The 17,316-nt window shown below is 36.3% G+C and overlaps 1 protein-coding gene across 1 annotated transcript; it reads right to left on the bottom strand.

Moving 5' to 3' along the window:
* Positions 1–9,599: 9,599 nt before the first annotated feature.
* On the bottom strand, positions 9,600–16,800 carry LOC145601679 (ubiquitin carboxyl-terminal hydrolase 4-like). Its single transcript, XM_081657733.1, has 6 exons — positions 16,399–16,800; positions 12,255–12,371; positions 11,631–11,729; positions 11,057–11,290; positions 10,517–10,698; positions 9,600–10,348 (listed from the first exon to the last, which is right to left on the bottom strand). Exons 1-6 carry the CDS (start codon positions 16,513–16,515, stop codon positions 9,943–9,945), a joined length of 1,155 nt encoding a protein of 384 aa, XP_081513859.1. The 5' UTR covers positions 16,516–16,800; the 3' UTR covers positions 9,600–9,942.
* Between the last annotated feature and the right edge of the window lie 516 nt (positions 16,801–17,316).

Below are 17,316 nucleotides of genomic sequence, written 5' to 3'. Positions count from 1 at the left end.
AGGTCTCAAGGTTTTTCGCCACAGGCCCCTACACCTCAAAATTCCTCAAAAAACGTGGATTATAGCCTTTAATTTTGTAATTTTTTGACCTTTTTTCGCCCGGAAATAAAAATTGACGAAATGTTTACCATAGTCCCTAATATCCTCCGACAGTCAAATTGGGTCGGTGGAACCATCCAATATGCCCTTAAACGCTCATTTTACCCGTTCACAACTTGGAGTGATTTAGTTAACTCAAGACTACCACGGATGTTTATGACAACATATAATGATCATATGTGGTTTCAAACAGCATTATATGACTTCGAGATGTATCCTTTCGGGTTTCAAGGCTTTTCGTAACCGGGCCCCGAACCCTCAAAAAGCGTGGATTATAGCCTTCAATTTTTTAATTTTTTGAAATTTTTTCGCCCGAAAATAAAAATTGCCGAGATGTTAACCATGGTCTCAAATACCCTCCGGAAGTCCAATAGGGACGGTAGAACCATCAAATATGCCCTTAAACGGTCTTTTTACCCGTTCACAACTTGTGATTTCGTAAACTCAAGCCTACCACGAACGTTTTTTACAACATATATTGATCATATGTGGTTTCAAACGGAATTATATGGCTCTGAGATGTATCCCTTAGCATCTCAAGGCTTTTCGCCACCGGGGCCCAAAACCTAAAAATTTCCTTAAAAAGCGTGGATTATAGCCTTCAGTTTTGTAATTTTTTGACCTTTTTTCGCCCGTAAATATAAATTTCCGAGACGTTTACCATGGTCCCTAATACCCTCCGGGAATACAATTGGGTAGGTGGAACCATCCAATGTGCCCTTAAACGGTCATTTTACCCATTCACAACTTGTAGTGATTACGTAAACTCAAGTGTATCACGGACGTTTATGACAACATGTAATGATCATATGTGGTTTCAAACGGCATTATATGACTTCGAGATGTATCCTTTCGGGTTTCAAGGTTTTTCGTAACCGGGCCCCGAAACCTCAAAGTTCCTCAAAAAGCGTGGATTATAGCCTTCAATTTTTTTTAATTTTTTTACCTTTTTTAGCCTGAAAATAAAAATTGCCGAGATGTTAACCATGGCCCCAAATACCCTCCGGAAGTCCAATAGGGACGGTAGAACCATTAAATATGCCCTTAAACGGTCTTTTTACCCGTTCACAACTTGTAGTGATTTCGTAAACTCAAGCCTACCACGAACGTTTTTGACAACATATATTGATCATATGTGGTTTCAAACGGAATTATATGACTCCGAGATATATCCCTTAGGGTCTCAAGGCTTTTCGCCACCGGGACCCAAAACTTAAAAATTTCCTTAAAAAGCGTGGATTATAGCCTTCAATTTTGTAATTTTTTGACCTTTTTACGCCCGTAAATAAAAATTGCCGAGACGTTTACCATCGTTCCTAATACCCTCCAGGAATACAATTGGGTCGGTGGAACCAACCAATGTGCCCTTAAATGGTCATTTTACCCATTCACAACTTGTAGTGATTACATAAACTCAAGCGTATCACGGAATGACAAAATGTAATGATCATATGTGGTTTCAAACGGAACTACATGACCCCGAGATGTATCCCTTAAGGTCTCAAGGCATTCGCCACTGGGCCCTGAAACCTCAAAATTCCTCAAAAAGCGTGGATTATATATAGCGTTCAATTTTGTAATTTTTTGACCTTTTTTCGCTCGGAAATAAAAATTGTCGAGATGTTTACCATAGTCCCTAATATCCTCCGACAGTCAAATTGGGTCGGTGGAACCATCCAATATGCCCTTAAACGGTCATTTTACCCGTTCACAACTTGGAGTGATTTAGTTAACTCAAGACTACCACGAATGTTTATGACAACATATAATGATCATATGTGGTTTCAAACGGCATTATATGACTTCGAGATGTATCCTTTCGGGTTTCATGGCTTTTCGTAACCAGGCCCCGAAACCTCAAAATTCCTCAAAAAGCGTGGATTATAGCCTTTAATTTTTTGACCTTTTTTTGCCTGAAAATAAAAATTATCGATATGTTTACCATGGTCCCTAATACCCTCCGGAAGTCCAATAGGGACGATAAAACCATCCAATAAGCCGTTAAACGGTCTTTTTACCTATTCACAACTTGCAGTGATTTCGTAAACTCAAGCCTACCACAGACGTTTATGATAACATATATTGATCATATGTGCTATCAAATGGAATTATATGACCCCGAGATGTATCCCTTACGGTCTCAAGGCTTTTCGCCATCGGGCCCTGAAACCTCAAAATTCCTCAAAAAGCATAGATTATAATCTTCAATTTTGTAATTTTTGACCTTTTTTTGCCCAGAAATAAAAATTGCCGACATGTTTACAATGGTCCCTAATATCCTCCGGGTGTGAAATTGGGTCGGTGGAACCATCCAATATGCCCTTACACGGTCATTTTACCCGTTCACAACTTGTAGTGAGTTCGTAAACTCAAGCCTACCACGGATGTTTATGACAGCATATGATCATATGTGGTTTCCAACGTCATTATATGACTTCGAGATGTATCCCTTAGGGTTTCAAGGCTTTTCGTAACCAGGCCCCGAAACTTGAAAATTCCTCAAAAAACATAGATTATAGCCTTCAAATTTTTTTTTATTTTGTGACCTTTTTTCGCCCAAAAATAAAAATTGCCGAGATTTCTATCATGGTCCTTAATACCCACCGGAAGTCCAATTGGAACGGTGGAACCATCAAATATGCCGTTAAACGGCTATTTTACCCGTTCACAACTTGTAGTGATTTTGTAAACTCCAGCCTACAACGGACGTTTATGACAGCATATATTGAACATATGTGGTTTCAAACAGAACTATATGACCCTGAGATGTATCTTTTAGGGTTTCAAGGATTTTTGCCACCGGGCCTCAAAACCTAAAAATTTCCATAAAAAACGTGGATTAGCCTTCAATTTTGTAATTTTTTGAACTTTTTCGCCTGAAAATTAAAATTTTCGAGATGTGTATCATGGTCTCTAATACCCTCCGAGAGTACAATTGAGTCGGTGGAACCATCCATTATGCCCTTATACGGTCATTTTACCCGTTCATAACTTGTAGTGATTTCGTAAACTCAAGCATACCACGGACGTTTCTGACAACATTTAATGATCATATGTGGTTTCAAACGGAAATATATGACCCCGAGATGTATCCCTTAAGGTCTTAAGGATTTTGCCACTAGGCCCCGAAACCTCAAAATTCCTCAAAAAGCGTGGATTAAAGCCTTCAATTTTGTAATTTTTTGACCTTTTTTCACCCAGAAATAAAAAATGCCGAGATGTATACCATGGTCCCTAATACGCTCTGGAAGTCCAATTGGGACGGTGAAACCATCCATTATGCCCTTAAACGGTCGTTTTACATTGTAGTAATTTCGTAAACTCAAGCCTACCACGGATGTTTATGACAACATATAATCACTATATGTGGTTTCAGACAGTATTTTATGATTTCAAGATAGATGTATCCCATAGGGTTTCAAGGCTTTTCGTAATTGGGCCCTGAAACCTCAAAATTCCTCAAAAAGCGTGGATAGCCTTCAATTTTTTAATTTTTTGACATTTTTCCGCCCGGAAATAAAAATTTCCGAGATGTTTACCATGGTCCTTAATACCCTCCGGAGGTCCAATTGGAACGGTGGAACCATCAAATATGCCTTTAAACGGTCTTTTTACCCGTTCACAACTTGTAGTGCTTTTGTAAACTCAAGTCTACCACGGACGTTTATGACAACATATATTGATCATATATGGTTTCAAACAACATTATATGACACCGAGATATATCCCCTGGGGTTTCAACACTTTTCACCACCGGGCCCCAAAACCTCAAAATTTCTTCAAAAAGCGTGGATTATAGCCTTCGATTTTGTATTTTTTTGACCTTTTTTCGCCCGAAAATAAAAATTGTTGGGATGTTTTCCATGGTCTCTATTATCCTTCGGGAGTCCAATTGGGTCGGTGGAAACATCCAATATGTCCTGAAGCGGTCATTTTACCCGTTTGCAACTTGTACCGATTTCGTAAACTCAAGCTTACCACGGACGTTTATGACAACATATAATGATAATATATGGTTTCAAACGATATTATAATATGACCCCGAGATGTATCACTTAGGGTCTTTAGGCTTTTTGCTACCGGGCCCCAAAACCTCAAAATTTCCTCAAAAAGCTTGGATTATAGCCTTCAATTTTGTAATTTTTTGACCTTATTTTGCCCGAAAATAAAAATTGTCGAGATGCTTACCATGGTCTCTAATACTCTTCGGGTGTCCAATTGGGTCGGTGGAACCATCCAATATGCCCTTAAATGGTCATTTTACCCGTTCGTAACTTGCATTAATTTCGTAATCTCAAGCCTACCACGTACATTTATGACAACATATAATAATCGTATATGGTTTCAAATGGCATTATATGACCCCGAGATATATCTTTTAGGATCAACACTTTTTGCCACAGAGCCCCGAAACCTCAAAATTTCCTCAAAAAGTGTGGATTTTAGATAGAGGTGTCAAAAACTGACCCGATCCGAGAACCCGACCTTAACGGACAAAGATCTGAACTCAGCCTGTACTCGAACACTGGGGTTAAACTAATGACCTGTAACCTGGCCTGATCTTAACCGAAAACTCATTTGATCCAATACTTTATTATCTGAACCAAAACCTGTCCCCGACCTGATAGTAACCGTCAACCGAAAATAATCCGAACCTTAACTAGTACCCGACTCAATTTAAACATGAACCCGAGTCATGGAATGTTTAGTAAAATTTTATATACCTTTTATTCAGCTTATATACTGGTATAATTATGTAAACCCTCAATCCAATTTAATAAAATCTTTTGTTCAGCTTATATAACTTTTGTTCTCTATTATTCGTGAATAGGTTTAATAAAATCTTGATGATGCTTGATCAAATGATGAAAGGCGTAATTATATAGTTTAATTTGGCCACATCTGTAACACCCCGTATTTTCGAACCATTATTTTATGTGTGTTTCAACCTATGAAGCCAAATTTCTAATTTAAATCTCAATTTCTAAATCAAATTGTTAATGTAATTATTCAGACCGTTCTTTGTTTTAAAGGTCATCCCAACCTTTTTAGACTCTAATTATAGTATTTTGACAAAACGTTTGAAAGGTATTATTTAAAAGGGTTCTATATTTGAGTTTAATCATTTCAAACTATATTTAACTTATCTGAATTGATATTAGCTTTAAAGGGTGATTTCTTAAGTTTAAGTGTCAATTTAGATATTTTACCTATTAAAATTGATACAGGTCATCATGGGTGATTCCTTGACTAAAGTGTCAATTCTATATGTATAAAATGATTTTAGGGTTTTTAAGACGTTTTACGTTCAATTGTATCAATATCGATAAGTAAGGTGGTATTGGGTGATTCCGTCAACTCGTTTATCGAATTGATATTGTTTATAAACTATTCTTTATTTTATATTTATAAAACTCATTATAATGTCCTTTAATTATGTAGGTCATTATAAATGGATAATATTATTGGTTTCGCATTTCATCTTTTATGTCGCTTTTCGTTACATATGAACTATATATATATATATTTTCTGTATTGTAATTTAAATTATTATTTTCACTATTATTATTGATGTTATTGAGATATCAATATTATAATCTATATTGTTGTTTTTGAACGCGTTTTAAAATGCCTTCCGCTACATTCCTTTTCTAGTCTAGTTTCGAGCCAACTAGCATTTATCTATGGGTCGGGTTTTTCCCTTAAAACTTTCATGAATAAATAGATTAAGATAAGAAGCTTTCCTAATCTCATTCTTAAGCCTAAATTAATCATTCAATCAAGCCCATAAGTGTAGCTTAAGTTAGGGTTATGTGAAGCTCATTTGAAGCCCAAATTCTCTCCCTTTTCACGGCAGCCTTAAGGCTGATTATTTATCAGTTTGTAAAGCCTAAACTCCCTAATTACTCATGTAATAAAACCCCCTTTACTCCTCTTTAAGTGGCTGTCCAAGACCCTTCTTCTTCCTCTCTTTTAAACGTACAAAGCAAGATGATTGAGCGTTCTTTTCGCTGCTTGCATCTCTTCTGTTTCTGTCCTTCTTTCCTTCAAAATTTTGGTGTGATCTCAAGGCTCAAACATGGTGATTTTCGTGGTTAACTTGCTGCTGCTTTTCCTCGCAAATTCGAGCACTCAATTGTACTCAAGAACATCAAGACAAGGGGGTGAATGGAGCTTCGTTTGGGGCGTTTTGATGAGCAACCCTTGCTGCACTTTAATCTGATTTTTATGGCCTTCATATAAGAGGTAACTAGCACTATTCCAAGCTTTAGAAATCATGGCTAGGATAGGTTAAGGCTAGGTGCAAGTTAGAGTTGATTAGGTTAGAAATTGTTGTACGTAGTTTATCTCATGTTCATTTGCTGTTTTATGCGTGAGGAATGAGTGTATTACATTCTTGTATATTTCTGGTTTTTATGCTAGATTATCATGCCTAGAAGTAGTCTATGTATTGAGGTTTGGTACCATTAATTATTGTTGTGTTTTCTAGGGGTTTTCAAGAATGATATGTACTATAATGTTCATGAATATGCTGTTGTAATTGCTGTAGATGTGCAGTGGGTTTACATCCTTATTTTGCCTTGATTTAGTTTGTTTTTGTGCCTAAAATGGTATAGATTCATGTTAGGTATATCCCCAAATAAGTATATCATGTTTTTGGCAAGTTTAGTGTGGTTTTTGTGCCTAATTTTTAGTGTACTGTGCTGCTGCCAGCTTGTGTATGTCGTGAGTTTAGTGACCAATTTTAGAAGGTTTTTGCTTTGATTCCTTGATTAACTCATGATGAAGTATATTGGGTATCTCATGAACTTGTTGTACATGGGTTTACTTTGGCTATTGGCATGATTAAACAATCTCAAACATGAATAAGTATGTGAAAACACAAGTTGGAAGTATTTCTTTTCTCATGCGGTTAAGGTGGTTTTACATGTTTGGTTGCCTAGTTATCATACTTAAATTCACGCCTATTATGTCCTAGTATGTTTTGTGATGTTGTATGATAATGGGCTAGATTTAAATTTGAGTTTAGATGGCTTTTAAGTGGTCTAAACATGTGATTATGTTGCTGTAGTTCTAATTAGGGGCTGCTGCATTGTCATCTTGTTTTTAACATGTTATAGTAATGAGTTAAGCCTATCTTGTATGTATATATTGTCTAATATGTGGTTTAATATGTCATAGTTGATTTTATCATTTTGCATGATGTAATTGTGAATATTAATTTTTAAATCATGCATTCTAGTGACCTAGAGTTTGATTTTCTTAATTAATACATTGTATATAATTTATTCTTGTGCTATATTAAAGTGGTTTTAAAGTGTCAAGTAAGTTGTCGACATCGTTGTGCTTTAAAGTAGAATAACACTGTTTTTAGCACCGCTTTGCCAAGGGTTGTGTACGGAGTGTATTGTGATATTTTGTTATAATTAGCTTCGTACCCAAATCCAGACAATAAGAGTGACACCTTGTTATGATTTATAAATGATTTTGTATATTTTGAAGAATTTTGAAGTTAAACTCTTTTGAAGGATTTATATTGAATCTTGGTCTTAGAAGTAAAGACCTGCAGTATTTTAAATTAGGGTTGATGATCCCTAAAATGTGTTTGGATGATTTTGAAGAAGTATTTTTACTCTTTATATGATTCGTGAGTGTAAGACAACCATTGGGTTGCGGAATTCAATGGTTGGAACATGCCAACATAAGCTGCGGAATTCGAGATGTAATTTTCTAGGTTAATTGTTGTCGTCCGGAACTACTCGGGCTGCGGAATTCGAGTAGGAAAACTGGGAGTTTGGCCATTCTCAGACGCAGACGGCTGCGGAATCGTCTGTAGGTTCGCCCTGACAAACCTTTGATGGTGGGCTGCGGATTTCACCGGCGTTCATATTTTATATGCTTGCCTCACTATGGATCAGTTTTCGAAAAGTTAAAATCCTCTATTTCAAAATTATTACACTTTTGAGAAGGTCTTAGTCATGAATTTTTCTTAATCTTTTTAAAGAATCTTTAAAAAGTGTTAATTATTGTTTTTATGAGTTTATTGATGTGTTTTGGGTGTTATTTATCCTTACGCTGTAATTATGTGGCAATATATTTTACTTTGTTCAAAATACATGTTCGTTATATTTTTTGTATTGTAATCACGTTGCATGTTTTGACTGGTATTTCTATCTATGTGTCTTATCATATTTATCTTGTCTATATTATGAAGTTGTTTGACATGTATATATATTGTATTATTTATATGTATGCTTCTATGCTTTATACTATGCTTAGCTTTGTGTTTCTACAAGTTTTGGGAGAACTGCTAGTTACTCCCCACTGATTGTGGAACCTAAATGTTAATTGCAGGTGAACAGTAGCGTTTGTTGAGTCTGGGGCTGAGAGCAGAGTGTTTAGTTTGTTCCCTAGTAGCTTTATCGACTATCTTTTGATGTCTTTACCTCTCTTTATGAGATAGTCGAATTTGAGGTTGTTCTGCCTCGTTGAAAGTTTTATTTGATCTTTTGGGATTTCTTTCTCTTTATTATTTTTTATTTATTTATTTTTTTTTGTTATTTATTTATTTCCTTTAGTTTTTCGTAACCTTTAGAGTGACATCACCGTCTCGACGTTATTTCCGCTAACGTCTCGCCTTCTGTTTTAGACTGGGTGTTACAACATCGATATTTATTAGAATTGAACTTGAACCAGAACCCGACTCAACACTAACCCGAACCCGAATGTGCCATCTTGTTAGCCCATCCAAACCCGACTCAACACAACCCAAACCTGAAATTAAACCCGATCTGATTCTAACTCCAATTGAACCCGACCTATATTCAAAAATGTGAAGGACCCGTTATAATTTGAAATGAAATTTACCCAACCTGAACCTGAAACTGATCTAAAGCTAGATTGACCCGACATAACCTGATCCTGATTTAACCTGAAACCTAATTTGACCCGACCCAAACCCGACTTGAATAACCGAATTGACAGCTCTAGTATTATACGAATATTGACTAATTATTATTTTTGCATCCTTTAAATACGAGTAAATACTAAATAGTCTCCCATTGAAAGACTATATATACTATGTAAAAACACTGAATTATTATTAGAAATTCAACGTTTCTGAAAATTACATTGCTTTTTGTAGTTGTACTTGCTAAGATATCTCTGTGGAGTATATATAAGCAAATTATTTCTCTAATTCTTGCCATTCAGAAAAATGATGTCAATTAAACTATCATTTGTCATTGCGTTTATCGCCACTATGGCTAGTCTCATTGCGTTTATCGCCACAATGGCTAGTCTAATTTATTCCTGTGCATAATCCAGCCAAAAGCAAAAGGTCTTTATGACTAAATCCAATAATTGTTCAAATCAGTTAACTTGTAAAAAGCTTGAAAAATTACCATTATACTAACAAGTGACAGAAAACTTTAGCTATATCTTAGTAGCATCAGAAATTTATACGCAAAGTATCAGACAACCTATTCTTATACTCCATATTCTAAAGTAAACAAAAGATAGTTAGATTGCTATGGAAACGTTGGCGAAAGGTCTCATACACCTTATCGTCCAAACAATAAGGGCAAACAAAAATTGTGGAAGGATATTCCACCATCAATATACACTGATATTTTCTATTCACTCAAAAGAGCGTCTTCAATGTTCCTACGTCCACCTGTACAAGCCCAGTAAAAGCCAACCACCTAAGCAGTATACATTTCCACAACCTAACCAATGACACCCTAATCCCAATGGTAGAAGAGAAGAAGTAGAAACAAAGGATTTGAAAAAATATCAAAAATTTGTAAACAAAAATATTCTCCTATTAAATGGTAATCGTGCCTAGCTAATGTTACTTTGACCAAGGGACTCGTAAAACAAAATGTACCCATGGTCTGTGTTACTAGAGTACTCCTGGGCTGACCCAAAGAATGTCTGGACAGCAGACTCATCAATCATTTCCACATTCTCATCGTCGAAGAATAACCAGTGATTATGACTTTTGACAAGGCTAACATAGTGTCCATGATTAGGGCCACTACCCACATGGACAATAACAGCAAACAACGAGTATTCTCTATCTGAATCTTCTACAGTATCGCTCAGTTTTAGCTCAAGAGGGAATACCACACGGTAGGATAGTTTCTTGTAGCGACTCAACTGTTCAATGTACTTGAACCTCTTCAAATGGATAACTAGGATGTGGGGTGGCCTTTTAATCTTCATCCTCTTTTGTGCTTCCTGCAAACTGCCCCATCATTTATCATGGATTAGCTTCTAATAAAACTAATAATCAAAGGCAGGCATATTTCAAATTAAAAATAATCAAAGGCAGACATGTTTCAAATTAAATCCAACTAAGACTTGAAAGTGGCACCCGGGAAAAAAAGCAACAAGATGACAAATAATTAATAACCTGCAACATTTGTCACAAAAAAATTTGTCCTCGGCATTCAAAGTTTCGGTTGAACTAAAATTTTTTAGACAGCTTGTAATTGAACTATTCTGCTCAATATCAAGGCTCAGGTCAAAAAAGGTTTCATCCCTCGCTGTGACAGTCTCACATCGTAAGCATCTTGTCTCGTTCGTAAGAATTCCCTGATTCAATAGGTCAGAAATGACTTTTCAGGTATATATCAAAACAACCTTTAGGGGAAGAGGTTGTACAGCAATGAAAGAAAAAAAGAAAAAGAAAAAAAAAAAAAAAAAAAAAACATAGTATGGAAAGCCGTATGAAATAACTTCAGAAATATCACCATGCCTTTAGTTGAATGTAGCTGGTGTAATTTGTAAGTAATCTTTCACAGACATTTCCTAAATCTCTTTGGATATACTTGCTCATTTAACCTTAAAACTTTTATTAAAATATGAGGAAAAAAAAAAAACCTAAACCCTACTCAAAGCATGATGTAATATTGTAATGTGCACTATCTATCACTGTACTAGAGAAATGTACCTGAAAATTTTTGTGTACCCAGGTAACTAAAGGTTCTCTCTGAGAGGCAGAGGCCTGAGCATTTTTTGGTCCATTTGCAACTTTATCAGATGGTAAAGTTGCTTGGTCAATTTTTGTAGCCTGAGCTTCTTTCCCAGCTTCTATCACAGCTTCTTTCTCAGCTTCTGTCTGAGCTTCTTTCTCCAGTATGTCAACGAGTTCATTAAGCAAAAAGTTCAAGAATTCATGGGCATCCTATACAGATAAACAAATATCAAATGAGGATAATTCTTTTTCATATATTACTATAGCAACAAATGAGTGGAAAGTTTTTCTAGAGCCACTGAAGCAAGAAAAAGGATCTCAATGACAACAAATTGTACATAGAAATGTGTCAGATTATATTAAACAGTAGATAGATTCCAAACACACTCCTAGACAAAGCATTCAGCTACTTAATTGTATCTCACTCCCAATACCATCTTTCAGCTAACTCATTCAACAATCAGAATGTAATACGAGACAAATAATGATTCTGGAGCGTGAAGTAGTAATTACAGCACATATGAAAGGAAAAAACAGATAAAGGGGGTACCTGATGCATGTAGCTGCGAAAAAGCTCATTCCGCCTTTTCAACCTCTGGACAAAGCGCTTTGGAGCTATGACCCCTGTTTTCTTCTTTTGCGAACTTATCTAGAATACAAAGAATTGCTGTTAGCGGTTCTCAAAAGCTAGCAATGAGAGATTTTTTTTTAACTGTGTGAGAAACATGAAACCTAGCAACTAAGACTCCTATAAAAAGATAACATCCATATGCCAGAGAATTATAATGGGCAAATTCATTAAACAGGCCAGCTTGCTTTCCAGAAAGTAAAATTAATTCTTGTATATTGTCACAACTGCCCATAGTTTGGTAAATGATGTTGTAATACAGAAAGCAAGCGTAAGATACTATTTAAGGAAAGCTTCATCAAAAAGTTGTGATATTAGTAGTAACGGAAAATAGAATAATGGAAGCATATAGAAAAGGAAGTGTCATTCACTCATTTGTGAGATTCAAAAGAATTAACTCCATTTTAGCTGCAGGAAGCAATCTTCAAACAAACATAGAAAACATAAAACAGAAGTATAATACAACAAAAGAAATGATGTTGTTTATAAAAAGCATCCCCATCCCCAGACAAAAAAGGAAGCAAAAGAGATATGTATAGTGTTTACCTGAGAAAAAAGGTCAGCCAAGCATGTCAGGCAATTCTCCTCTGCATCAACAGTTTTGCTGCTATTTGAGTAGTATTCTAGCAACTGTTCTCGAAATGGAACACAAAAATAAAGCGCCTGCAAATGCCAGATAAAAGACATTAATAAACTGGCAATCATTCTAAAGCATCCCAAACCAGACCTCAAACTAATAAAGTACTTAAATCCCAAGCTAAGATCAGAAATTGTCAAATCATTAGCCTTCAACTCAATCAATTTAATAAAAGATAAGACTATTTCATATGGGACGTGTTACTTCATTGCAGTTGAAACCATCAACATCAACAAAAATTCTGCCATGGCGATTTGAATTCTAAACAGTAGACCCTGGCATAAAGTACTAAATAAGCTACCGTAAAGAAACATATATTCCATTATCCAAGAAAACAAGAGCTGAAAGACCAAGAAGATATATAAAAAGGGTGATTCTAACTAAGGGCCTGTTCTCATTGACTGAATTGAGCTGAGCTGAACTGAATATTTTATAAGAGAAGGAAATTAGGAGCTGAGCTGCATTTCAACGTAAGAGAACAGGCCCTAAGTCACACAAAGTGCTGGAATAATGAACTTAACAGTCTTCACTATTCATTCTATTAGTGTGAAACCAAAAGAAGGTAAAGTCTATAATCCTGGGAAAGAGCTCCCACCTACCACCTACCAACAACTACTGCCTAGAAGTTCAATTCGCCATTAAACCCAGCTCGCCGGCGGCCACCCCAAGCCTGCGATCGCCGGCGAGCATACCTTGCGATCTCCCGGAGCAACCTCTTTATCTTCGGCAGAATTATCAAATGTATTCTAGTCTTTTTCTTTTACTCTTCCTTTGTCTCTCCCCCTGTTCTTTCTGTAGAGTTTTTTAGTTTCTTTTAGTTGGAGCTCCTTTCTCAAAGGGTCTGGGGGTTTAGTTTGGTCTTGTTGAGGATGTAATGGATCCTGCTAGTGTCCAAGCCGCACTCATCATGTTTCATCTAGAAGAAGGTAAGGATGAAGAGGAGGTAAATGATGTGATGAATCTGATCATGCAATTTGAGGGGCCTGAAGACATCTTTCCAGTGTGTGTAAAGTTGAAGGAGGAGAGAAACCAGTTGTTTGATAAAGCTTTGAATTATTATGTTAGAGCCACCAAATTGTTATGTTTTGCTGAGTTAGGTAGTACGAAGAATGGAACTTTATTTTGTGATCTTGCTAGTTCCCTAAATCTTAATCTTGCTCTATGTTCAATTAAAATCAATTCGTTTACCCCAGCAAAGGATATATGTTCCCTTGTTTTGGAATTTGATCCATATAATGTGAAAGCGCTCTATAGAAGAGCTCCGAGTTGGAAGGGGATGAAGATGTTTGAGGAAGCCATGGAGGATCTAAGGTGCGCAGCAAGGGCTGATCCCAAAAACCCGAATATTTTAAGGGAGATCGAAGTCATGAACGAGTTATTAAGATTCAAGTCAAATGGAAAACTTAAGGCAAGGGAAATTTATGGGTCGGAGAACAGTAATGGAAAAAGAATCAAATCCTCTTCTCAGGGGAACTCTTTTGCTACTCATGCCTCTTTGAGTGAAGGCTCTGGTTCTCCAATTAGATTGGGTATTGGAGTACCTCCCTTAAAAGGTTGCGCAGAGGAATTAAGGGGTAATCCTAAAGGAGATGGTGAAGAAGTAAGTGGGCAAGATCATTCGAGTAGAAAGCAAGCGAACCATACTACAGGTGTTGCTAGCTTAGTGCAGCATGTTCATTGAATCTGGTATTCATAGTTGTGACAACCAGGGCCTCCCCCTATGAGCTCTCACCGTCATGACCTTCCAAATCACGGCAATATTGCCGATCTCGCGGAGCCTAAATTTCGGTTTCAAAACCGACAGAGGCGGGACTCCATTATCTCAACTTCCAAGAAGGATTATGAATTGTTGATTCGTGGGAAAACCATCCATTATTTTGACCCAAGGTCAGGCTCTTACCTAGTGGTAAAGGTGGTGAAGCCTTCAGTAAAAGAAGTAGAAGAAGCAGCCAACTCAAATTTAAGTTTTGGAAAAGACAAAGGAAGCCAAGAAGAGGAGCTGAAGGTTATAGATGAGATGAAGGGGAAGTGTTATGAGATACCCCAAACAGAATTTCCACTCTTCTATGGAAGTCACTACTGGCTCACCTAATTTATCTTTTACTAGCTCCAACAATCTCCATTTCCAATGCAAGTCTAAGGGCAATTCAAGGTGGATAAGTCGACAATCAGCTAGAAAGAAAGCGTCTCTACAATGGAACGAGGGAAGAGAAGCCAGACGATCCCGAGGAGTGTTGTCCCTATCATTTCTACTAACATGATTTCTGGTTGCAGGTCACTCATTGGCAAGAAGAGGAAGAATGTAAACCCCCCCTTTTCTGATCCCCCTCCCTACCGTAAAAAGTTTGTTTCGAGTGTTAGCAATGGTTCTTGTTTTTCTAGTTTAACATCTTTGAGTCAGTGTCATGAACTTGATTCTCAGTAAAGTCTGCTAGTGTAGTGTCCCATGAACTGGAAATATATACCAGATGTAGTGGGTATGTAAGTTTCTTTTAATGTATCAATTTCGCCGTTGTCTAAAATATAAAAAAAAAATTAAAAAAAAAGAAGTCTTCACTATTCAGACAGGTACTTTCCTCTTTAAGAATACAGATTCATTGATACTGTCCCCTGATAAAAAAAAGGGCACATTTCAAAAAAAGGACCCCTCAACAGAACAATAAAAACAATACAAAAAAGGGTATTGATTTCACCAAAATTCTAACAGGGTCACAAAACTGTTAATATGTATATGTACACTCTAGCGTGTCTCAGAGTTGTAGTCTTACAGTATGTTAAACTACCAAAGTGGAAGAGAAAGGGAAGGGGGAGAAATGGAAGGGGAGGGGGAGAAGGTAAGGTTACATTTCCCTCCAAATCTTTCCAGCATTGGAAGGATTTGGTTTTTTAAAGAGGAAGAGAAAATGAATCCTTCAATTACCCTTCCCTTCCCTTCCCTTCCCTCCTATCAAATCATTCAAATGGTATCCAAAGAAGGGAGGATGAATCCCTTCTTTTCTCTTCTCTTCCATTCCCTCCAATTCTCTCAATCCAAACAATGTGTTAGAGATGAAACTAATAGGTGAGATAGCTGATCATGGATAAGCTGGTCTGCTCGTCTTTGTCATACATGTAGCTTATCATTGACATGTGAAACATGTGTAATATTAGATGTCTTGAGTCTTGACTTAGGCGCCGATGGCTACATATTAAATTCAGTTTCGTTCACAGCATTATAATATCAAACTGATATAGAATTACAATGTACTTCAAATGTATGTAGTATGTACATCATCTTAAGATTTTCACTCATGATTTTCCTACTTTATGTTCTTTTTATATCCACCTATCTATAACACCCTAAGTGTTTTATATCCACCTGAGAGAACTCACTTACATCTTGAATTCCACTCCCTGCACCATAGTCTCTACCGATAACAAGTAGAAATCTAACTAAGTGCCACAGTCATTTAAATATGTTTGAAATTAGTTGTGACATTGATAATGTAATAACCGTAGTTTATACAAGTAATGTGAGTATGTGACAACCACATCTGTGGAAGTGGAAGTATTTTTTTTTATTTTGACCAAATCACAATGAATCTGAGAATTCAAATTGGCTGCTTACACAGGAGGTATTAACATCCAAATATTCAAATGCATTCATTAGCCCTAATCCACAATTAAGAAACAATAAAAGTCAATGAACCTAAATGTTGCATAGATCTTATCTTAGCATTAAAAATCCAATACAACCCAGCATTCCACCATCCCCTCTGTACCCTACCCTAAATCCTCGCTCATGTGCTTCTCAAACATCCTTCTTAACACCGGCGAATTCGATAATACAATCATTTACAGCCTAAATTGAATCAACCTAATAACCTACCATCCTCAAACAAAATCCAGTACGAAAATTAATCAAATCTTCCATAATCCCACAAAAATTGAGATACAATATGAGATACCCACATCCAAAATTCACAAACCCATTACATAAAAACAGGAAATTTACATAATTTCAAATCAAAAAATTGAATTCAATAGATTTAAAAATCAGAAAAAATCCCAAACCTGTAAAACACTGTTACAATAACAAGTGTTGCCAAAATTCTCGAGACCGAAATAACGCTCACCCTCAGGAAATTGTTCACCAAGAGCTTTCTCAAGCTTGGAACCCGCTGCACCCATCACATCACCTCTTCATTCAACAACAAACCCTTCTTTTTCTCTCCTCAATTCAGTGCCCTGTTTGCCTTTTCTGGGATTTTCCAGATGCCGGGAATTGGTTCAATTTTTGGAGGGGAATACGAAATTTTCTTAGATACCCAAATCAAAAAACTGAATTTTAAAAAACAAAGAATTGGATGTTAGGTTAATTAGATGGAGAAGAATTCTTTTTCGATTTGGGCAAATGACGATGAAAATACAATAGAGTTTGCAGATCTCATCCCGTTAATCTAAGATTTTTTTTTTTTTTTTTTTTGGGTTCAGTTAAAGAGTCTTCCGAATACTCCGTATTATTAAAAAGAAGTCCTATTTTCCAATAGCCTATGGTTGAGCATAATTACATACACTAGTTGTTGGCCCGCGCGCTACGCGCGCGGTCCCCCAATGGTGATTTCGCTTCGGTGATTAGTGTGTAATTAGTTGTTGTTTATCTGTTCATGTAATTGGTCTCATTTTGATTGTTGATTTTTCTTTGCTTTGATTGGTTAGTGTATAATGATCACTTTAGCTATAGTTAATAAATAAGTGCACAAAACTAATGATGCAACTAAAATTGAAGCAGTTTAACTCAAATGGAAAAGCTATATGCATACAAAAAGTTTTTGTCAACAATTTGCATCATCATTAATATGGCGTATGATCCCCCAATTTGGCGATATTTGATTGGTTTTTATCATCTAATTAGCTTATATTTTATGTTAATCACTACTTTATTAGTTTACTTGTCATAAAGTTATGTGTATTTATAAGTGCTAAAACATT

The sequence above is a fragment of the Chenopodium album genome, chromosome 21, assembly GCF_948465745.1.
Source record: "Chenopodium album chromosome 21, dcCheAlbu1.1, whole genome shotgun sequence".
Classification (NCBI taxonomy): Eukaryota; Viridiplantae; Streptophyta; class Magnoliopsida; order Caryophyllales; family Amaranthaceae; genus Chenopodium; species Chenopodium album.
Note: the sequence above shows the minus strand (reverse complement) of the source record. Positions and strands in the feature narration are given on the sequence as shown.